General features: G+C 40.9%; 2 protein-coding genes across 6 annotated transcripts in view; one reads left to right on the plus strand and one right to left on the minus strand.

Annotated features, from left to right (window-relative positions):
* LOC126412342 (rho GTPase-activating protein 10) overlaps positions 1 to 6,930 on the minus strand; it is a 571,369-nt gene extending 564,439 nt beyond the window's left edge. Inside the window, exon 1 of the mRNA XM_050081890.1 lies at positions 6,687 to 6,930. Within this exon, the coding sequence (XP_049937847.1) occupies positions 6,687 to 6,849 (163 nt within the window). The 5' untranslated portion in view covers positions 6,850 to 6,930. The remainder of the gene's footprint in view (positions 1 to 6,686) is intronic.
* A 245-nt stretch (positions 6,931 to 7,175) lies between these two features.
* The window catches only part of LOC126412360 (mediator of RNA polymerase II transcription subunit 25), a 152,926-nt gene continuing 134,905 nt past the window's right edge, over positions 7,176 to 25,196 (plus strand). For 2 of the 5 annotated variants that reach the window (XM_050081921.1, XM_050081922.1), the window contains exons 1-3: positions 7,282 to 7,531; positions 7,794 to 7,932; positions 13,063 to 13,108. In XM_050081921.1, coding sequence (XP_049937878.1) covers positions 7,808 to 7,932; positions 13,063 to 13,108 — 171 coding nt within the window. In that variant the 5' untranslated portion in view covers positions 7,282 to 7,531; positions 7,794 to 7,807. Of the gene's footprint in view, positions 7,249 to 7,281; positions 7,532 to 7,793; positions 7,933 to 13,062; positions 13,109 to 25,196 lie in introns of those variants that run through there. The other 3 variants (XM_050081919.1, XM_050081920.1, XM_050081918.1) reach the window with 3 other exon arrangements.

Raw genomic sequence — 25,196 nt, forward strand, 5'->3', positions numbered from 1 at the left:
CAGTATAAAGCAATCATTTGCTGCTTTTGTGATCTAAGGTCGAACCCAACGAATGCTCTTCTTGTCGAAGCTAATGAGCCTCCTCTCGAACAGTAGTAACTACACTGTCTCCAAATATCTACATGATTACTCTGCTATTCACAATAAAGTGCCTGGCAGAGGGTTCAATGAACCATCTTCAAGCTGTCTCTCTACCGTTCCACTCTCGAATGGCACGCGGGAAAAACCAGCACTCAAATATTTCTGTGCGAGCTCTGATTTCTCTTATTTTATCGTGATGATTTCTCCCTATGTAGGTGGGTGGCAGCAGAATGTTTTCGCAATCGGAGGAGAAAACTGGTAATTGAAATTTCATGAGAAGATCCCGTTGCAACGAATAACGCCTTTGTTTTAACGATTGCCACTCCAATTCACGTATCATGTCTGTGACACTATCTCCCCTATTTCGCGATAATAAAAAACAAGCTGCCCTTCTTTGTACTTTTTCGATGTCATCCGTCAATCCCACCTGATGCGGATCTCACACCGCACAGCAACACTCCAGAATAGGGTGGACAAGCGTGGTGTAAGCAGTATCTTTGGCAGACCTGTCGCACCTTCTAAGTGTTCTGCCAATGAATCGCAGTCTTTGGTTTGGTCTACCCACAATATTATCTATGTGATCGTTCCAATTTAGGTTATTTGTAATTGTAATCCCTAAGTATTTAGTTGAATTTACAGCCTTCAGATTTGTGTGACTTATCGCGTAATCGAAATTTAGCTGATTTCTTTTAGTACTCACGTGAATAACTTCACACTTTTCCTTATCCAGGATCAATTGCCACTTTTCGCACCATACAGATATCTTATCTAAATCATTTTGCAAGTCGTTTTGATCATCTGATGACTTTACAAGTCGGTAAATGACAGCATCCTAAGACGGCTACTCAGATTGACTCATATGTCGTTAATATGGACCAGGAACAATAGAGGGCCTATAACACTTTACTTCCGTGTTACTCGATGACTTTCCGTCTATTACTACGAACTGTGACCTTTCTGACAGGAAATCACGAATCCAGTCGCACAACTGATGCGATACTCCGTAGGCACGCAGTTTGGTTAGAAGACGCTTGTGAGGAACGGTGTCGAAAGCCTTTTGGAAATCTAAAAATATGGAATCAATTTGACATCCCCTGTCGATAGCACTTATTACTTCACGAGTATAAAGAGCTTGTTGTGTTTCACAAGATCGATATTTTATGAAACCGTGCTGACTATGTGTCAATAAATTGTTTTCTTCGAGGTACTTCATAATGTTCGAATATAGTATAAGTTCCAAAACCCTACTGCAACCTAGTCAAACGCTCACAATTTGGCAAGACCGTTTGTTTTTGAGGATTTGGGTGTTGGCCGACACGTGCTTCATTGGTCGATAATGGTTATAGAAGAAATTTTTACCATCATCATCTATCTTGTATTATATTTCGTCACTGTGTCACCGAATTGCAACAGTTTTGCACCAATTACTGCTTCATGATAGATTACAGGAGTACGATGACAGATTTTGGACATTCGCACAGATACACCATACATGAAACTTCCTGGTATATTAAAACTGTGTGCCGGACCGAGACTCGAATTCGGAACCTTTTCCTTTCGCGGGCGAGTGTTCTATCATTCGAGCTACCCAAGCACGACTCACGACCCGTCCGTCCCCACAGCTTCAATTCTGCCAGCACCTCGTCGTGGGGACGAAGTAGAGAGCTAGTAGAGCACTTGCCCGCGAAAGGCAAAGGTCCTGAGTTCGAGCCTTGGACCGGCACACAGTTTTAAATTGCCAGGAAGTTTCATATCAGCGCACACTCCGCTACAGAGTGAAAGTCTCATTCTACGTCATACTTGTTCACCTAATATGAGCCCGCAACTTTTTAAGTTAATATCAACATACGTATCGCCTCTACACAGACCGATCACGTATCCTGCATTACTAGAAGGACTTAAAATATGCCGATAGATAATGATAAATCAGTTTTCTGACAGATTTGTGATCAGCACTGCTGTTCATGTAGACTCATGTCAATAATACCAATAACTATTAGATTATTTCGACTGCGTCTCTATCAACTACAACTGATTGTCTCATCCCTATGTGATTGTGGCCTGGATGAGGACATCGACCACATCATTTTCGGCTGCCCCCACCAAGCGACAAATGAATATTGCTGAATTGCAAAGTGCTTCGTCGACACCAATTTCCTGTCAAAATGATGACACCACTCGCAGCTCATGATGTGTTACTCTTTGGCGGCTGAACGCATCATGATGTAAGTGTTATGTATACATCCAATGTAAACATTATAAGCGAGTCTTGGGTGTACGTGTGTGAGATTCAATATGCCTTTGATTTGTATCATTTGTTGGAGGCTGACTGAGTGGAAAATTTATGGTCACAAATAAAAACCTTTATCGTAAAATATCCAAACTATTTTGCCATTCACCGCGAAACTGAGTTCCAACCTCTCTCCCCCCCCCCCCCCCCCCAAAAAAAAGACCTAGTTCCGACCCTATCCCTCATTCAGACAGACTTGTTAGCAAATAATGACTAAACCACCAACCACACCCGTGTTACATTGCTCATCATATTGTCTTCACAGCGCGGGTGATTGGCTTTTGCCGGCCCTCACTCCAACTGTTTAGTGCAGTGGTTCCGAACCTTGCTTAGACCTATTATCCCTGTGTGCAATTAGACATTCTAAATTTGCAATAATAGTAATGATTTTTTGAAAATAATTTAGTTTCGTGATTGAAACAGAATCGAATCGTTTAGTTTTTACCCCTCAGAAAATTTCATTTTACCCTTCCGGGGGTAATTATCCTCAGGTTGGGAACCACTGGTCTAGCGCATGGGTGTCCAAGCCGTGACGCGCATGCGGCCCAAGAAGTGAGCATTTTTCATACGACCGGTGGGAAAAAAAACAAAAACAAAAAAAACATAAAATTCCGTTTATGGAAAGTTTTTAATTTGTAATTCGTGCCACACAATGCTATTCTCTAAATGGTCCATCCCGCCATCCCTTTTTTTCTCAGCAGTTATTGTTAAGTACGTTATGTGCGGCCCAAAACTACTCGTCTTCTTCCAATGTGGCCCAGGTAAGTTAAAAGGTTGGACACGCCTGGTCTAGTGTAAGCTCAGTTGCTGGAAGAGGCTATGATCAAAAGTATGAAGGGTATCCAAAAACAATGCTACAAAACACACTAAATATTTCGCCAATTGTCCATAAAAATTCAGCGCCGTATCCTTACAAATTTGTCCTCACATCTCACTTGGACCACCTGCATAGCTTTCGTAACGAGTATGTGCCAGGCTGACCAATGACGTACTACTATACTTGTGACCAAGAACAAAGATTGCAGCCAGGCACTGTTTCAGCAGGTATCTTTTTTTATTCATCTGCAACCAAGCAATGTGGTGCGATGGTTGTGATACTAAAATGATGTTTGGGGAATATGCCGTGATAATGCTGTGGCAATTTTGCTGTTTTTTTCTATACCGAGTCAAAAGTCCGCTGGGCTGCTTTCTGCATTAACTCCGCAAGTTCTAATCTCCAATCCTTAAGAATTTAATGGGCAAGAATGAAAATAGGGTAATTACATGTATTTAGTTTAGAAACAGGTTGCTAATTTGGATCCTGAAACGGTTAAGACTAACTAATAAGACTCAAATCGAAAGAAAAGTTGTGATGGCCAACTTGGAGCAACAAAATGCTGCAGAAAGTCTCCAGTTTCCTAGTGAAAACAACCTTTTTCTATGATTCAATATTACGCTCTAGTATAATGAATGGTGATTGTAGAGTTCCTGGAACCCTGTTTAATCCATTCAAGCGTAGTATAATGGCACTAGCAAGGGCGAATTGGGTTTTTAAATCGCACGTGAACATGCCGTACGGTTTTCTCAGTTCCTGCAACGAAATACTCGACCGTTTAAGAGCATACTTGCGCGTAGACGGTGTGTTCGGTTTACAAGGTGCCCAAGAAAGAAATGTTAGTACTCAGGGAGATGACAGGAGCAACCATTCGAAAACAAATCTAGTAAACGAGGGCTCTAAAATACATTCATGAAGAGCTATGAACATTTGCTCATCTTCACTGCTGTGAAACATCTCTTCTACTAACAAGGGCTCCTAGATTTAAAGGCATGCATTTTAGAGTCCATGTTTACTAGACCATCTTTTCTTGTTCTGTTCCACACTACCCGCTCCTAAAATATGGAAAGCAAACAGCTTTCAGTTGAAAATAATTGTTACACAGTATAGAAGATGAAACAGGGCTCATACCTCTTACGGGATGTGTTTTAGAGCCCATGTTTACTACACTTTTCTGCTTCGAATGATAGTTTCTATCATATCCCTGAACACTGACCTTTCCTTCTGGAACAAGTGTGTAGTTCCCGAGGAGCATGGTGCTGTTTCCACGTTGTCATGAATCACGAACAAGATAAAATATTGGTGGAGAAAATCAGTTTGGGGATTTTTTGCCCCGCTTAGCACTAACAGTTTCTGACTTAATGTGTAACGGACGAATCCCCTCGAACATGCCGGTATTCATATTCGCAAGGTATTCAACACCACACTGAGTACAATAAATTATAGTATAATCTGTTGGGTACGACCTGTGTGTTAACGGAATTCCTCCTTTTCCACTTGAAATTCACGATACGAAAATTTGTTCTAACGTCGGTGTTAGTGTGACCCTCGGGTACTGGATTTCCAAAGGGATTCAAAAGTACCTTTTTTTTCCTGAGCACGTGCGGAAAGTTTTCTTTGAGGAACCTTTAAACTTTTGAAACTTGTTCACCGTCGCCTGTAATCAAATTTCCACTATTGGCCAATTCCTGCAATTACGCGATGGTAGGTGTGCACGGGTAAAAAGTATCCAGACACCAAAGTAAGGCAGACAACGGCTTATGGAGGAGTATGAACTCTGGATTATTCCACGCTGAGCAAATGCAGAGACAAATTATCGTGTTTGAACATAGTTGTTGACCATATTTCGCTGTGGACTGTCCGTGTTAGAAGCTATAAGTCGTGTCCCTATGGCGTGATCACGTTGCCACTGGAAATATCGTCGCTAGCACTATTATTGTTCTAGGTATTCTATTTAAAAACTATAAGGATTAAACGCAAACCTGACGAAATACAAATACAAAACGCGACAAATGCTCAGACCTCGGTCTCGGCCGTGGAGCTCAATGGTCTCATCAAGTGAGAGGTGCAGAAATCGCATTTCGTTAGAGGGATTCGCCGTCAATTTACAAGCATTTTCGACAGCTGGTTACAAATACAAAACAATTGGAATAACATGCACACCTGTCTACATTCAGCGGTGTGGGACTGGATCCAACTATCTCTGTAAGTCGTTATTTTGACAGGTGGGTTGAGTAACTGTCTTAACTGCATTAAAGACGAAGGACTAGACACGAAGCGAGGAAAAATAAATGGGCCATGTCCTCTTCGAAGGAACCATTCCGCCGTCTGCCTCAAGTAATTTAGGGAAACCATGGAAAACCTAAATCTGGATAGCGGGGTGGGGAATTGAATCCAGTTCTCCAGAACAAGAGTACCGTCGTATTTGTCTTTACTAATGTCCAAAGACCTCCAATTTGGCTAAGATGCCTACTATGACTAAATAATTGCCGACCGTGATCTTATTACACCCGATCCGCCCTTAAAACAATAAAAATGAAGAGAAATCAGCTTATCACGGCATAATTCACTGACAGACTGTGGAAGAGTACATCTATCTTTTAGAATTAAAAAAATTCCTTAGTTATTAAAATAGTTTTCAAAAAACTCACAAAAAGTTCTAAAATTAATGAAATACAAACGCCTATTTATCTTACATACTGTACAGATATGTTCGCCGAAGCCGCGACCGACTGGTATGAAACGGTAGGTCAACAATTCCGAACTTCCATTACAAATTCATTGCAAAGAATTGTGTGTTATCCCACTAATTACCTAACCAGCTTTCCTTATGTGGGCCATTATAGAAAAAAACACCGTTTCAACTGTCAATTCATCACGGTACGGCACAACGTGTCCTTGCAAGAACTATAAAAATGGAAAAGCTCCCGATGCTGCGTCAATAGCACAACAATAAGAAGTGCCAATAAATAATACTCAAAATGGAAAAAAAATGAAGAACGGTACATTTGTAACATGGAAGTGAACGCGAATTTAACGTGTAAAACTATCCGTTGGCGCTTTGGGCATCAGCTGATCAACAATGCCGGCGTCACGCATTATCATCTCGCACAAAATTCTATGTTGCTAGTATATCTCATTACCACTACAGGCTAAAATAATTTGTACTATATCCAAAATAACGCAAAATTTTCTTTCTGCAGCAGTTGAAAAACATGCACGCTCATGTCATAACGCTATAATATAATATCGTGAGAAGATATAAATGCGATGCACGAACATTGCATAGTTCATATACCAAATATAAAATATTGAGCTATATGATTCTTGCCTATACTTGAAACACTAGACATATGGTTGCACTGACAAGCGTATATAACAATCCGTATGAACAAACACCTGTTAAGACTGCAAGATCACTGACTAATAATATTTAACGTAAGAAGTCTACGAGTCAGTACAAACGGCATAAAGTCTAGTATGACTCTGTACAAAACTTACTTTTTGCGGCATTTAGTAAATCCTTTACTTCTTTTATCAGTCCTTTTATTTGTTGACTTGTCCGTTCCAGCTCCTTCTCATGTGTGTGAAGTTTCTCCCTGAACGTAGGACTATCAGTCAAACATTCTGTAAATTCAAGCGGCTGTAGTCCCACCCCCATCATAAAACAAATCTATGTAACACCATTTACTTCGTATATATTTCACGTACAACACACACGTACGTAACCACACATCCACTCGACACAAACGCCAAATACGAACTGTTAATCAGCGAGCGAAAGAAGATATTCCATGGAGCAGTGATGCCAACCAACTACATGTAGCAACATTTCATACTGCTTAAAAGTTTAACATAGTCTTCCAAGTGAAATTAAAATCACTAAATACATAATCCAAGTATATAATGTTTTCTGAAAATATTTAAAACCAAATAATTTTTGTCACTGGAAATTAGGTGAAACCTCTTTGGATGACACACTTTGGCACATATGGCTATACATCTTTGCCGCAAGTAGTTGTACCGTGTTTGTTTCGCTGTGTTTGTGGTGCGTGTGTGACAAGTAACTAATTACGCTTTTTTTTGTTGTTGTTGTATTTATTGGATTCATGACCGATCATTTCAGGATCGCTTCACATTATTTTGTAATTTACAAAATTTGAGGGTGGAAAGTCAAATTTGCTTACCCTGGCTAGTTAACTATCCCTGGATGACAAACTTATACCAGTTATTTATTGTGTGCGACTGAACGTGGTTTGTTTGTGTTTTGTGACCAGAAGACTATTTATACCGTTTGAGCAGATGTTTAGACCCAGAGCTGCACTCCAGTATTGAGTTGAGAAATTGTAATTACATTTTATTACTTGAAGTAGACAGCTTCAAGTGTTATTTTCCCTGTTCGTCATAGGCAGCTTCTTTTCCCGAGAAATATGCATCCTGCTCAACTGGCGGAATGCTCCCTACGTGCCGTACAAATAGATTATGTGTTTAACATTATCGTCAAGGACGGTGCATAATTTATATTAAAATAAGAAAATTACCGGATTTGTTTTCTCCTCTCCACAAAGATTTTGTTTCGTTTATGTAATTACTGATTTCGTGTTCCAGAATAAGGCTGCTTGATGATGGTCGTTGGTGGACAAGATCATGTAATACAGGCCGATATAGTCTTTGTTATTGAAGGCACAGCAATTAATGGAGCTTACTTAAACGACCTGAAATCAAATTATGTTATACCAACCCTAGAGTGAGTAAAGGTTTTTTATTGATTTCTTTTTTAATTGCATTTTTATCAATCATAGCTTGGAACAAAACTCTGAATAGTTTATTATGAACGTTTACGAATATCATTGAGTGAGAAATCCTTTACGTTAGTTATTATTCAATAAAGGACTGATACAGTGATTTTGAACTGTATTTTTCACACACACACACACACACACACACACACACACACACACACGCGCGTATTTGTGTATGTTATTGCTATCCACCTGTTGTAGATTATCACCCTCTTTCATGCTATCGAACGTGGATTCTGGGAACATGGGTCATGCAAAATGCAACTCATTCTTTTCTCAAATGACATACTTGAGGTCTTGAATTAAGGCAATCAGGTTGCTGCATCGTTTCTTGACTTCCGAAAAGCATTGTCTCGGCATCAAACTAAAGGTTAATGATAAAAATACAGGCACATTGGGTATCAAATGCCGTTTGCGACTAAATTAAACTTTGTGTGGTAGGAAAGATGCAGCATTTACCCTCAATAGAGAGCCACTGATAGATGTAGAGATAATTTCGTATGAAATGTGTTAGAGGACTTGCTGATCATGTTATTTGTTAATGACATGGCAGACAATTGAGAAATTGTAATTACACTTTATTACTTCAAGCAGGTGGCTTCAAATGTTATTTTTCCTGTACGTCATAGGCAGCTTCTTTTCCCGAGAAATATGCATCCTGCAGACTTTTTGTCGATGGTACTGTTTTCAGTGTTGCAGCACTGTCTGAAAATCTACACAAATAGCGTCAGATCTTGATGAATTTTCAATGTGATGCAAAGATTTGCAGTGTAAAATTGTGCACTTCATCAAGTTCCAAAAACTAGTAGCTTGTGACTACAATGTCAGTAAGTTACAGTTTCAATCAATCAACTCATTAAAATACTGTACCTGTGTTATAATTGGTGGAAACTTAATAGAAATAATTGTCGAAACCCATTCATAAGTAAAGAAGTTGGCAGACTTTGCTGCATGGGTGGGCTGAGGGAAAATACAATCCACAGAAGTAGACTGCTTAGAAAATACTTATGCGCTGGGTTGTGGATTATTACTCAAGTGTGAGGAATGAATAGCAAATATAACTAATGGAGGATATTTTACAAAATCAAAGGAGGACACCACAAATGCTCACAAGTGTGTTTTGTCAAGGGATAACTTCACAGAACTGGCAGATGTGTGAAGATAGATGCCAACTATACCACTAAAGCCTACCTACCTTGACGGAAAGTTGTTATCAGAGACAAGAGAATCATTAGGAGCACCCCAATAAAGTTCAATGGGACAACACTTCTCTGTATGCATAAATGATCTTATGGATAGTGTGAGCAGCTATAATTGATGATGCTTGGCCTTGGGTGACTGTAGAAGAATACAGGATGACTTTGGCAGATTTTCTATTTGTTGTGATGAATGGCACCTTGCTCTGACTGTAGAAAAATGTAAGTTAATGCTGATGATTAGGAAAAACAGTCTTGTTATGCTCAAATACCATATTATTGATGTGCTACTTGATACAGTTGTATCAATTGAGTGTCTAGAAGTAACATTGCAAAGTGTATGAAATGGAACAAGCACATAAGGATGGTAGTAGGGAAGACGAATGGCCGACTTCAGTTTACTGGGAGAATTTTAGGAAATTGTGTTTCATCTGCAAAGGAGACCACATGTAGAACACTGGTGCAATCCACTCTTGAGTACAGCTCGAGTGTTTGGTATCCCCACCAGATCAGATTACTGGGTGATATCAAAGCAATTCAGAGCCGGGCTGCTAAATTGTTACCAGTAGATTCAATCAACACACAAGTATCACAGAGATGGTTTATGAACTCTGGATCTCTGGAATGAAGACAATGTTCTTTTTGAGAACCCACATTTGCTGCTGACTGCTGAATGGTTCTGTGATCACCAAAAACATTTCGTGTAAGGACTGCAAAGTCATTGTAAGAGAAATTATGGCTCATACAGGGGTGTATAGACAGTCATTATTGCCTCGCTCCATTCGTGGATCTGTAAAGGGAATGACTAGTAGTGGTACAAGTACCACCTACCATACCATGTGTTGGCTTACAGAGTATGTATGAGAGAAGATCGGAAAGTAACACACAATAATTTTATTTCCAAAATTTTTAATATGTGACAAAACAAAAATTTCAAGCAACATGCAGTCATTGAATTCTTGACAGCATTTGTTGATGTGAGTACTGTGCTTCGATGGGCGAATGTGCTTAAAGATGTTGAGGCGGGAACATCTGACCTGCGTTGCAAACAAAGAGTTGGACGTCCTGTGACTGCAACCACTGAGTTTTTACAAGCAAAATGTTGACGGGTTGATTCAGGACGATCGTCCTATCATTTGGAGAGAAATTGCAAGCACAATCGATATTTCACAAGAACGTTTGGGTCACATTATTGCTTTGCTTGGATATCGGAAGATCTGTGCACGATGGGTTCCCTGGATGCTGACTTCTGAAATGAAAGTGCCCAGACTTGAACTCCTCTCGCCTTATGAGAATGAAGGTGACACTTTTCTCATTCAGGTGTGAAAGGAGACAAAACATGGATACACCATTATGACCCGGAGATGAAACGTCAGTCTATCTAATATTGACACACGGACTTGCCCCAGAAAAAGAAATTCAACATGCAGCCCTCAGCTGGAAAAATCAGGGCTACAGTGTTCTGGGATGCAGATGGTGTTATCCATGTTGATTTCCTTGATCGTGGAACAATAATAAATTCAGAATGTTACATCACAATGGTGCAAACTCTGAAATGACGGCTAACAGGTGTCTGAAAGGAAAAGGCAAATGTTTTCCTGCAGCATGACAATGCCAAACCACACACTTCACTTGCCACCACAGCAGAACTTCAGAGACTGTATCTCACCACCGTACGGCATCCTCTATACAGACCAGATTTAGCACTGTCTGACTTGTATCTGTCCCCAATAATGAAAGATGATCTGTGGTGGCATCATTATGCTTCTGATGAAGATGTTGAGAAAACCGTGAGACTGTGGTTGTGGAAACAGAGTGTCAACTTCTGTGACGGCTTCTGAAAACTTGTTCATCGTTGGCAGAAATGTATTGAATTGGTTGGTGATTTTGTGGAAAAGTGAATATTGGTAACTGAAGATCACATTCTAAGGATTATTTCTGCGTCTGATTTATTAAAATATTCCCATCCAAACCCAATTAATGAAGGTGGAAGCGTTACTTTTCATTCAACCCTCGTATGTTGTGTTGGACCATTATGAAGTACCTCAAAGAATATGATCTGTAGTCACATAACCAGTTCAATTTCAGAAAATATCATTCTTGAGAAACTCAAGTGACTTTTTATTCATGTAAAATAATCAGTGCTTTTGATGGGGGATCTCAAATTGGTTCCATATTTCTACATTTTCAGAAGACTGTTTGTCACAGGCAGCTTATAAATAAATGCCTATGAAGTATTGTCTAAGTTGTGTGACTGGATTCGTTATTTCCTTACAGAAGGGTCACAGTTTGTAGTAATTGTCAGGAAGACACGCAAACAGATGTGATATCTGGGGCTCCCCAAGGAAATGTTATTGGCACTCTGCTGTTTTTAATCTGTATGAGCAGTTAAGGTGATCTGAACAGCCCTCTTAGATTATTTTCAGATATTTCTGTCATTTACTGCATAGTAAAGTCATCAAAATTTCAATCCAACTTTCTGCTCTGAATACCAAAACATTTTATTGACTCCCATTTACATAGGGAGAAATGACCATCTTTAGAAAATAAGAGAAATCAGAACTCGCATAAAAAAATTTAGGAGTTCATTTCTCCCACGTGCTATTTGAGACATGTATAATCAAAAAATAGTCTGGAAATGGCTCTATGAACCATTTGTGGAGAACATAAGTGTGAATTGCAATGTATTCATGTATATTTAGTTCACAACTGTAGCTGAGTGGTCAGTGCGGTTGAATGCCATGCGGGCAGGAGCTGGATTCAGTTCCCGGTGGTGCAAGGTATTGTTTTCTAGATGGGAGGACTGGTACAGGGTGCAATCAACCTCATGAGGCCAGTTGAGGAGCTACTCGGCTGATTGGTAGTGGTCTCAAGGTCATGAAACTGACAATGACTGGGAGAGGTGTGTGCTGACCACGTGCCCCTCCATACTGTATACAATGACGCAGCTGGCAGAGGATGACATGGCAATTGGTCAGTCCTGATTGTCCCATCAGTGACAGAATGTGTAACTTTACCTTACTTTACATGTGTATTTAGCTGTAGATGTTTTAAGCAAGGAGTCTAGGAATGTGCTCCAACGTATCCCTCCTGGAGGGATGACTGTGTCTTTATGGTACTGCATCACATTAGGATTCAACAAGGCAAACAATTTTTTTAAAAGAGATAGGGTTTGAGGAAGAATTGTGCTATTCATCAAAGGTTTGTTTAGATAGATAGCCAGAATCATCTCCAGTAACAGGATCAATTAAAAAAAGGCTTTGGAAGCACAAAAAAGTGTTACTGTACATCATAAAATTGGGTTCTAATAGCCATAATGATTCAAATCCATAACCACTAGTCCGTATTTAACTTTTATGTGATTTCCATAAACCAATTCTGTCAAATGCTGGAGTAATTCTTTTAGAAAAGCAACAGTCTACCCTCTTACATAGTTCACAGGCTGAGCTAGACTCCTAAGGGGATTCTACTGCATTTCTTGATATTGTTAGGTTAGAAGACTAGCACTAATTCAACAAACTCACCAGTGTTGCTGATATACAAGTAAATGAAGAGTTGGCTTGTGATTCTATTAAGAATTTGCTTGCATATTTTGTTTGGTTGCATAGCACAGTTTCTATTGATAAATAACAGGCAGAGTAAAGATAACTAGCCAGTGAATAGTTGAGTTGTTGACAGGTACATAAACAAAATTGAAATCTTTGCTAACCCCTGCTTGTGCCTGTGCACCTTCACACACACACACACACACACACACACACACACACACACACACACACACACACACAGAGAGAGAGAGAGAGAGAGAGAGAGAGAGAGAGAGAGAGAGTGAAGTTTTTAACAATAAAGATTGAAAATAAAACTTTCTTTTCATTTCAGATATTTCAGTCACTGCCCTGTTGAAGAAAGAGAGTACATAGCTGAGGTAAATTATAATTCATTTATCTGGTTTTCCTTTTTCTGCTTTCACACATAAGAATGCAGGGTCTCTCGTCTATTGAATAAAATATTCACAGAGTCTGAGCCACGTCAAGTGATTAAAATGCCACAAGCTGGTAATCAAGCACTTCTTGGCCACTATCAAGTGGTAGTGGTATGTCTAACAGTGGGTTGCTGGTACAGATTTATATACACTAGCTGCCAACTGTAATGTCACTGCAGCTCAAGGCATTTCCATATATGACTGTACTTTGATTTAGCATTCGATGCGTCCTCATTAACCTTGTGATCACTGGATTCTGTGTCATGCTGGGTTGCAGGCTGTCATCTCTCTTAAGGGTGTTTTCAATCATTTTTATTTTGATGGCTTATTTAACTACACTGTCCCAGAAACCATTAGAACAAGCCATGACAGAGGTTTCATCAGTTTTTATCCGGTGGCCATTTTCTAGAGCATGCCCTGCTAACGCAAATTTTTCAGGATAGTGCAGGCGATAAAATCTCTCGTGCTTCTTCTTGTGTTTCATTGTCTATGCTAAACTGAATAATTCGTTTTAGTTGAGCATGCTCTAGACAATGGTCAGTGGATAAAATTTGATGATCTCTGTTGTGCCTCACAGTGACAGCTTCTAGAACTGTATAATAAAAGAAGTCGTCAAAATAAGAATCATCAATAACAGCCTTAATAGAGATGATGGCCTGCAGCTTAGTGTAGCATGAAATCCAGTGACTGCAAGTTTGAAGTGGGCACATAAAATGTCGAGTCAATTTATGCCCATATGTGGCAGTGCCCGTACTAATCCCAAAAATGTGCATTAGCCAGGTATGCTCTAGAAAATGGTCACTGGATAAAAATGGATGAAACCTCAGTTATGGCGTGCACTATCAGTTTCTGGGACAGTGTAATTAAAGACACCATCAAAATAAAAATTACTGAAAACACCGTTCACAGAGATGGCAGCCTGTGACTCAGCATGGTGCAGAATTCAGTGATCACGAGGTTGAAGTAGGCATATGAAATGCTGAATATAGTTATATATGGCAATGCCATGAGAGGCAGTTACATCACAGTTGACAGCCAGTGTACACAAGGGTGTACCAGCAGTCCACTGGCAGTCATACCACTTGATATAACCAAGGAGTACTTGGTCGAAAGCTCATGGCATTTCAACCACTTGACATGGTTGGAAGCCTGAGAACATTTTATTCTTCATTCATATATTTTCCATAAATCAATTGGGCATTACTTCTAGATTACCATATTTGATGAGGAGTGTAAATTTTTCACCTCAAGTAACCTTTGACTGATTACAGATATTTGTAATGTTTTCATCTAGATAGTGACCGGGGGCTTATGAACAAAATCCAAAATATGTAAATCAACATTTTTGTCTTTAATTTTTTAGTAGATCTGTGATATATCTAGAAGTAGCCATCTAGTAAGCTAAAGTGGAATGATCACATGAAACAAGTTGGAAAATCAGCTGCCAGACTGGGACTCTTTGGGAGAATCGTAAGGGAATGTTGCTCATCCTGAAAGAAGTTGCTTAAATTAGTTGTTTGAACGATTCATGAGTACTGTTCATCAGTTCTAAAGCCTTACCAAGTTGGATTAATGGAAGAGAGAGAGAGAGAGAGAGAGAGAGAATCAAACAGTGATAAGTGGCACATTTCATCATGAGATTGTTTATATTGTTGTAGTAATGCTACTCTCTTTCAAATTCTGAAGGTGGCAGGGGTAAAATACAGGGAGCAGAAGAAAAGTTTGGAGTAGGTATTAAAATCCATGGAGAAGCAATAAAAACTTTGAGGTTCGCCGATGACATTGTGATTCTGTCAGAGACAGCAAAGGACTTGGAAGAGCAGTTGAACGGAATGGATAGTGTCTTGAAAGGAGGGTATAAGATGAACATCAACAAAAGCAAAACGAGGATGATGGAATGTAGTCAAATTAAGTCAGGTGATGCTGAGGGAATTAGATTAGGAAATGAGACACTTAAAGTAGTAAAGGAATTTTGCTATTTGGGGAGCAAAATAACTGATGATGGTCAAAGTAGAGAGGATATAAAATGTAGACTGGCAATGGCAAGGAAAGCGTTTATCAAGAAGAGAAATTTGTTAACATCGAGTATAGATTGAAGTGTCAGGAAGTCATTTCTAAAAGTATTTGTATGGAGTCTAGCCATGTATGGAAGTGAAGCGTGGACGACAAATAGTTCAGACAAGAAGAGAATAGAAGCTTTTGAAATGTGATGCTACAGAAGAATGCTGAAGATTAGATGGGTAGATCACATAACTAATTAGGAGGTATTGAATAGAATTGGAGAGAAGAGAAATTTGTGGCACAACTTGAATAGAAGAAGGGATCGATTGGTAGGACATGTTCTGAGACATCGAGGGATCACCAATTTAGTATTGGAGGGCAGCGTGGAGGGTAAAAATTGTAGAGGGAGACCAAGAGATGAATATACTAAGCAGATTCAGAAGGATGTAGGCTGCAGTAGTTACTGGGAGATGAAGAAGCTTGCACAGGATAGAGTAGCATGGAGAGCTGCATCAAACCAGTCTCAGGACTGAAGACCACAACAACAACAACAACAACAACAGCAACAATGCTCAACAAACTCCAGTGGCAGATCCTACATGTGAGTTAGCCAACATTTCACTTTTCTCCACATATGTCTTAGGAAAAGACCATGTTCATAAAACCAGAGTAATTAGTATTCATCAGAGCTTTATCAACCATCAACTTCTCAACTATCATTCACAAACTTAACAGGGGAAGGGGATAATGACAGTGATACTGGAAGTACACTACACACCATAAGGTGGCTTGCAGACTACAGGTGTAGATGTAGAAACATTTGCACCATCTTTGTTATCATGAGAGAACATTACGCAGATCATAGTGACACTCTGGATTGTCTTATGTGGGGGTCAGACTTGCAAGCACAAATGGAGGAATCGACAGTGAAGCTAGTGTGGAGAACATTACTAGTACTATCATTTTCCTTAAACATCAAAATTTTAATTTTTGTTTTTCTGAACACACACTTTGAAAGTGCCTGTTGTATATAATGTCACCAATGAATGCTGTGAAAACTCTGTAGAGAAGGCAACCTGCACCATTTCTCAGCTCTGCAGTGGTCAAATATGGCATTTCATGTTAGGAATCTGTGAACAGTTAGTGACAGCAAAACATGGACTGACAAAAGAGTGTAGGGGTTGTTTTAATAAACAAAGGCACTATCTTACCCTTTACCTTACTGGGATTCATTCCTCTCTTTAATTCTGATCTACATGTCAGTTGTGGTAGGTACAGTCCAATGGGACCAAACTACTGAGGCCATTGGTCCCTGGCACTTGTGCACGGATATCGTGCACAGATAACATAACTGAATCTATAGTAAGTCAGACCGCCATTACGTAAGAGGCACGCATCAATGCCAGCAGCAGTCATTTTCAGTTATCTTCTGATGATAAAGATGGTGCATATCATTGAAGACTTAAGTTTTTACTCATTATGCCACATTTTAAACGCAGAAATAGTTTTTATACCTATCATGGTGATAGTACATTGTAAAATTGGTTTAATAAACTATTCTGGTAGGCAACCACTTTATCACACACCTTACATTAATTTGCCAGCTTCATTGATTCACTCAGTGTGAAAGGAAGAATGAGTAACTTTCCTGACATAATAAGAATACCAATTGAATGACTGATGATCAAGGAAAGGACGCTGATCTGATAACTCATGTTAGGCCCTATTTACTTTCTTCTCTAGTTTTTGTGTGTGTGCTTTGCATTATCCCCACGAGACAAACATCTTCTGTGTGTGATCTCCACAGTGCAGGTCATTGGCGGTGGTTGAAATGTAATGATGTAGATTATGTTTACATCATAATGACTTATGTCTCTGGTGGCCACAGATGTCACATCTGGGTCTCCCATGTGTGCAACATTAGTTAAATATCTGTAAGCAATGTACATATAATTTTCTGTTCAGCTGAGGATCTCTCATGGGAAGTACAGTAGCTGTTTACCTGTAACTAAGTAATATAATGTACTTATCATTTTTCTGTTTAGCTGTTTCTAGTGACAGTACTAGCTACATGGAGATATCTCCCCCTCTATTGTTACTGATATTATGTTTGTGTAAAGTTGTGAAATTAAATATGGCTCAATGTATTGCCATATTGGTCAGCTGTAGCTCTTTATGATCAGTTTACACATTGTTGAGTCTGTTGTTTTCACAAGAGGAGGAGGACTGAATTTTATAATGCTCCATGGGGAACCCCATTTGTAAATCTGTAATATGTTCAGCTGTCCTACTGTTTGTGTTGTGACTGCCAGATTTCTCATACATTGCTTAAAGAGGTGTACAGCTAATTAGCAAAATAATAGAAGCACTCAACAAATATAATTAGTTCAGTACTGGACAGCCTTCAACTGTCATGCAGCTACAATTTGACTTGGAAAAATCATGATACAATGCACTTAGTACTATACCATACAGAAGTTAGATGAGTCAATATTGATGCAGCAGGAAATATGCACTATAGTCCCTGCATTGACATCACATAAAGTACCCGTTATTTTCTACGTTGGATTGGGTTGTTGAGTGGAATCCGATCTGAGTTTAGGCATTTTCTTCTTGGAAGACTGCATCCATGACAGAGAGATTATTTGTGCTATAGGATGCAACCATCAATTAAATAATCTAATCATTCCTTGCACATAATTAACTCTTTTTGTTTCGTAATAGAAGCAACAAAATGTCAAGAAACTGTGTTCCAGTCAATAACAGAGCCGTATATAGTAGGCAGTCTTCCGCGTTCTTCGTTGCATGTGAACATTTCATAAATCCAAGCTGTAGTTGTAGACAAATTGCAAGATGCCGTATTAGACAATATTACTCTCTTCTAGTCATTGATGCTAACATTGAATGTTTGTGCCATCATTTATATATTTTTCTGGGTGATGGTTAGAGTTGCTGAAAATGTCACACAGTGTGAGATGTTCAGTTTATACATGCCTTATCAGTCTGTGAATACAGTAAGAGTTTTGACATTATTTATGTCCAAATAGTTCTTAATCTATTGACAATAATCCTGTTAACTGTGTCGTGGCATCGACCACTGGTGCTGTTTATTCCCCATTATTTTACATACATATCATATTGTAATAAATTTTGTATGCTGTCATTGCTGTGGACGAAGCAGCTCTTGATAGATCTGACACAGTAGCAATCTCTGATGATACTCCTGCCCATACTCTTACTGAGTTCTTACTGATCATCTGATGGAGTTTCCCATGTTGTACAGTCTGACTCTGTCTAATTGCAAGAACAATACATCAGACATTGTCCAATGTGCTGCTCCCTCATTTCCTTTACTATAGAAACAAACATCATGCTTATAGCATTACAGAGTAGTATTATTAACTCTTAAAGATACTGAGGCATATCTATTATTAATCGATTAAGTTTCATGTGAGTAGCAATAACATAAAAATTCTTTGATTGTAGTGTGGCTATATAACTTCCTGCTTAGTTAATTTTGAGCTATCTGACTGATGCTAGTTAGTTTGTGTGTTGCATGTTCCAGAGATAATTTGTACATCAAATCCTAATGATGTAGAATGAGTCATTTTATATTCAAATCACAAATTATTTTGTAATTATGTCTACATGCTGATGGTTTACAAGTGATTTATTTCTTTTCTCCCTTAAATAAAGACATACAGTTGTGCATTGGTAATTCCTACCCACCATCTTTTACACATTACAGTAATAGAAATTCTTCTGCGGAATAGGAAGAATTGTTTTAGAGAAACTTTTTCAGTTTATTTTCAAATTTTACTTTGGTGCCTATCAGACATGTTATATCACTGGGTAAGTGATCAGAAATTTTGGTTGCAGCATTATGCACCCCTTTTTGTGCTAAAGACAAAATTAATATGGTGTAACAGATGTCATTTTTTCTTCTAGTATTGTAATTTTGTACATCATTGTTCCTTGGTGTGGTACATGTTGTCAAAAGTATTCAAATCTTAGATATATGCTGACAGAAGAAAAAATTCAACACAAATAAGGAGTTCTGCATCGGCCACGGTGTCTTAAGATGCGGCCCGGACTCCATTTTGGCCGCCTGCCATATCCCTCTACCCAGACGAGGTCGTTGGTGGTGAACCGGCCAAGTGAAGGGACCCGCGGCCGTGAGGTGGAAGGCCGCAGAAGGTGAAGGAGCGTGCGGGGCTGTCAGCCATGTAAGAGCTCAGCCAGGCTGTGGTCGCCCATGTGGGTGAAACGGTAAGAAGCCAGAAACTGGAGAAGCGCATCATCAGCAGCAGAAGAAGTCAGAAGTTTCCGCATCTGAGCCTTAAATGTGCGGACCAGTCGTCCAGCCTCACCGTTTGATTGTGGATGGAACGGAGGGCCGTGACATGCCTAATGCTGTGACGAGCACAAAAATCCGCAAATTCGGAAGAAGCAAATTGCGGACCATTATCAGTAACAAGAGTAGAGGGAAGGCCTTCCAAAGAAAAAATGCAGGCGAGAGCACTTGTGGTTGCCGCGGTGATAGGCGACGTGCATTGGACAATGAAAGGAAAGTTAGAGTAGGCGTCAAGTACGAGGAGCCAATAAGTACCTAAAAAAGGTCCTGCGAAGTCAGCATGAATGCAGGGCGTCTCAGGCGAAGGCCACGGTGACAAAGATGACTTCGGGGCGGCGGTCTGTGACGCACAAGGGCCACAGGCAGCGACCAAGTGTGCTATTTCAGAGTCGATGCCAGGCCAGTACACATGACGGCGCGCCGGAGATTTTTTGCGAGAGACACCCCAGTGCCCTTGGTGAAGGAGGCGCAAGACCAAAGCATGCAAAGACGCAGGTACCTCAACACGCGGCGAAGCATTGTCGGTGGAAAGGAGGATAACACCATCCCTAGCCATGAGGCGGTAGCGCAAAGCGTAGTAGTTCTGCAACGGGTCAGAAGTCTTAGCGGATGGACGATCTGGCCAACCCTTCTGAATACAGCGTAAAACCTGGGAGAGGGTAGGATCAGAACCCGTAGCAGCCGCCAGCCGGTCCCCAGTGATGGGGAATCCGTCCACAACCCGCTGCTCGGCAACATCCAGATGGAAACACAAAAGTTCGTCCCTATCGAATGCCAGATCAGGACCCATGGGAAGGCGAGACAGCACATCAGCATTCGCATGTTGAGCCGTCGGCCGGAAATGAATCTCATAATTGAAACGAGACAAGTAAAGAGCCCAACGCTGGAGGCGGTGTGCAGCCTTGTCGGGAAGTGACGATGATGGATGAAACAAGGAAACGAGTGGTTTGTGGTCCGTAACAAGATGAAATTTGGATACATAGAGAAAAACACCAAATTATGAAGAGCATAAATAATGGCCAAAGCTTCTTTTTCAATTTGAGAATAATTTTGTTGGGCATCCGTGAGCGTTTTGGAGGCATAAGCAATGGGCTGTTCAGAGCCGTCCGAAAAATGGTGCACAAGGGCTGCATTGACCCCACATTGAGAGGCGTCTGTGGCAAGAACAAGATGTTGGCCAGGTCGATAAGTAGCCAGGCATGGGGCCTGTTTCAGCATAGTTTTCAATTTTTGGAAAGCTGCATCGCATGACGCAGACCAGTGAAAAGGCACGTTTTTATGCAACAGGCGAATCAACGGCTGAGCCACCGGAGCAGCAGACGGTAAAAACTTGTGATAGTACACTATTTTCCCCAAGAAGGCCTGCAGTTCCTTAACAGATGTAGGGTGAGGAAGGACATCGATCACAGCGGCAGTTTGCTGAAGCGGACGAATACCATCCCGAGAGAGTTGAAGCCCCAACTACTTGATAGATGCCTGAAAAAATTGTGATTTCTGAAGGTTACACTTAAGACCGGCAGTCTGTAAGACATGAAAAAGTGTGTGGAGGTTCTGAAGATGTTCTTCAGTGGTGGAGCCAGTGACAACAATGTAGTCCATGTAATTTATACACCCAGGGACAGGGAGCAATAATTGTTCCAAGAATCGCTGAAAAAGAGCAGGGCGCTGGCAACCCCGAATGGCAATCGTTGGTATTGATAGAGGTCGAAAGGTGTGTTAAGGACCAGAAACTGCCAGGAAGCAGCATTGAGAGGAAGTTGATGATAAGCTTTTGACAGATCAATTTTAGAAAAATACTGGCCTCCCGCAAGTTTAGTGAACAATTCTTCAGGTCGGGGCATAGGGTAAGTGTCGATGAGGCATTGTGCATTTACAGTGGCTTTAAAATCCCCACAGAGATGAATATCACCATTGGGTTTAGCAATGACAACGACAGGAGAGGACCACTCACTGGAAGTGACAGGAAGCAAGACCGCTGAAGTAGGGAGACGATCCAGCTCCCGTTTGGCCCGATCACGAAGGGCCACAGGAATGGGCCGAGCCCGAAAAAACTTAGGCCGAGCAGTGGGTTTGAGCGTGATATGAGCTTCAAAGTCGTTTGCACGGCCTAACCCAGGAGAAAAAAGGGACGAAAATGTCGTCGACAAGGAATCCAATTGAGCATAAGGAATAGCATCAGAGACGATATTGACAGAGTCATCTATGGAGAACCCAAAAATGTGAAAGGCATCAAAACCAAAAAGATTCTCTGCGTTACTCTGGTCGACCACAAATATGGGAACAGTGCAAACGACGGATTTGTAAGATACCTCAGCATTAAATTGTCCCAAGAGAGAAATCTTCTGTTTATTGTACATCCATAATTGCCGATTGACAGGTGATAGGAATGGAGAACCCAACTGAAGATACATCTGAGAATTGATGATAGTGGCAGCAGAACCGGTATCCACCTGCATGTGAACATCCCGACCAAGGATTTGGACAGTGAGGAATAACTTCCCTGAAAGGTAAGAAGTACAATTGACAGACAGCACAGAAGCAGAATCAGTGTCACAGTCATGAACATCATGTATGCTGTCGGATTTCCAAATGGCAGACACATGACCCTTCTTTTTGCAATTGTGACACACAGCCCAACGTTGGGGACAGTCCTCCGGTGAATGTTTCGTAAAACACTGCGGACACGAAGGAAGTTGCTGGGGGTTTTGCTGCAGTTTCTTACAGGGTTGTTTATGGTTAGGCCGAGGCTGCATTTGGGAGCGTACTGTGGCCACATCGGCCGGCGGAGACGCACCACACGTGTCATCAACAGTGCACAGAGGCTGTATTTCCCCGACGTCACCCCATGCCTCTATTTGCGCCCCAGCGGCACGAGAAATTTCTAAAGACTGCGCGATGGATAGGACTTCATCTAGAGTCAGATTGGCCAACTGAAGGGCACGTTACCGAACTTCTTTGTCGGGCGCCGACCGGATAATAGCATCCCGTACCATGGAATCGGCCTAGGATTCTTTGTGAACGTCAGTAACAAATTGACACTTTCGACTGAGGCCATGAAATTCAGCAGCCCAAGCACGATAAGATTGATTTGGTTGTTTTTGACAACGATAAAAGGCTACCACATGCATTTGCTTTTGAGAATAGACAGACAGAAGTGAGCAGATTTCAGCAAAGGACAAAGACGCAGGGTCTTTCAAAGGAGCCAATTGCAACAACAACCGATACATTTGCGGTGAAATCCATGAAAGGAAGAGATACTTACATGTTTGTTCGTCCGTGACATGAAATGCCAAGAAGTGCTATTGAAGACTTTTTCGTAATCAGACCAGTCTTCTGCCGTCTTGTCATAAGGAGGAAAAGGAGGTATAGACAATGACGAGAAATGCCCCGCATTTGATGCCGTGACGAAATCGCGAATCGCCGATGTTAGAAGCGTTTGCTGTTCAATGAGACCTTGCAATAGTTGCTTGACAGTAGCCATGGAAACCTATGGGTCAACGATGAAAAGGAAAAATCCACTACCTCGTTGCCAATTGTTGTAACGTCAAATTGAACACATATATTTCAAAACGACACAACACATATGTCATTGAGCAAGTTGACAAAGCAAGACATGTGAACAAGGTAACATTCGAATGAACACTGAGTCCAAGTCTAGCGGCCGCTGCCTGGCTGGCCGCTTAGGTGGCGCAGCTGCTGCATGGTTGGCAGACAGCGCCGCATGTAGAGGACGCGCGTAATTGCGTGGCGGCACTTTGAATGATCGGCGAGTCACAACAACGACAAAGATGCCATTATCAGCATCTCACAGAGTTTGAATGAGGTCATGTAATAGGGCTATGAGAAGCTGAAAGTTCCTTCTACAACATTGCAGAAAGACTCGGCAGGAATGTAGCTACTGTACATGATTACTGGCAGTGGTGGTCACAAGAATGTACAGTCACAAGAAGACAGTGCTCCAGACAGCCACGTGACACTACTGAGAGGGAAGACCATCATTTTCAATGTGTGGCTCTGGTGCTGCATCTGCAGCAGTAATAAGAGCAGCAGTTGACATGACAGTGACACAACAAACTGTTACACATTGGTTACTTCAAAGACAGCTCTGCACCTGATGCCCTGTAACATGCATTCCCCTTATCCCAAACCACCGCCACTTGTGACACCAATGGAGTCAAGTGTGAGGTCCTTTTGGCAGGGTGGACATCTGTTGTGTTTTCTGATGAAAGCTGGTTCTGCCTCAGTGCCGGTGATGGTCGTGAGTTGGTTAGGAGGAGGCCAGTTGAGGGCCTGCAACCAACCAGTCTGCATGTTAGACACAGTGGACCTATACCTGGAGTTATGATCCGGGATGTGATTTTGTATGACAGCATGAGCACTCTTGTGGTTATCCCACACACCCTGACTGCAAAATTGTATGTCAGTCTGGTGATTTGACCTGTTGTGTTGCCATTCATGAACAGCATTTCAGTGGTCATTTTCCAATAGGATATTGCTTGCCCACATACTGCTGTTGTAACCCAACATGCTCTAAAAGTGTGAACATGTTGCCTTTGGCTGCTCAATCAACAGTTCTGTTTCCAGTCAAGCGTATATGGGGCATCATCAGATGACAACTCCAGCATCTTCCACAAATAGACTTAACCGTTCTTGTATTGACCAACCAAGTGCAACAGATGTGGAACCCCATCCCATAAACTGACATCTGACACTTGTACAACACAATGCATGCATGTTTGCCTGCATGCATTCAACATTCTGGTGGTTACACCAGTTATTAATGTACCAGCATTTAATGTTTGCATTATCTTATCTTGCACTTAACATTAAACAGTGATCTTGCAATGTTAATCATTTAACTACATTACCTAGACAAATGTGTTCCTGAAATTTCATTACTCAGCATTAATTATTTTTGGTTGTTGTGATTTTTTTCCATTGGTGTATTTGTGGATGGCAAAGTAGTTTATTCTACAGTCCTTCCTAATGGCTGAGGAACATAATTTGTGCTTGGGCATTCAGACCAAGTTGATATGTAGAGACTTCAATAGAATTAACACTGCCTTGGTGTCACTGAGAGCTTATCAAAGTGAGGGATGGATTCCAAGATCTATCCAGGCATTCATAAATGACTTGTCACTGCTTCTTTCTCAAATGAGTTGTGAAAGGATGAAATAGGAATCAGAATGTTACCGGTATTGACAACAGAATGTCAGCTGCTACTGGAATAGTCTGCTACAGTTGATATATCGTGCTTTAGCAGTTGGGTGTACTTACGTTCATTGCTCACATCATTTGCCCGATGTACAACAGTCCACCCTTGCATGGGATGTTGTAGACGCCTCACCTCCCAGAGCATCAAATTACCCCTGAGGAATCAGTAAGGTGTGCCATTTTCAGTGGAAGGTGAGAGATCACTATGAATTAAGCCTGATCTAATTTTTAGGAAAACTGCATATGTATGGCAGGAAAATCATGGATTTAAATCTTTCTCTTTACATGGGTTAGATAAAATTGGCAGTAACACCATCATAATTCATACCTGATTTCATGGACGGATGTTCACCGTAGTACATGCCTTCAGTATAATCACCCTGCATCTCGATCACCTTCTCTTGCACAGATGGAAGGGGTCGAACATCATCAACGTGTCTTATCTCTGTTGTTGTCTTCCAA

This window comes from Schistocerca serialis, chromosome 7 (assembly GCF_023864345.2).
Source record: "Schistocerca serialis cubense isolate TAMUIC-IGC-003099 chromosome 7, iqSchSeri2.2, whole genome shotgun sequence".
NCBI lineage: Eukaryota > Metazoa > Arthropoda > Insecta > Orthoptera > Acrididae > Schistocerca > Schistocerca serialis.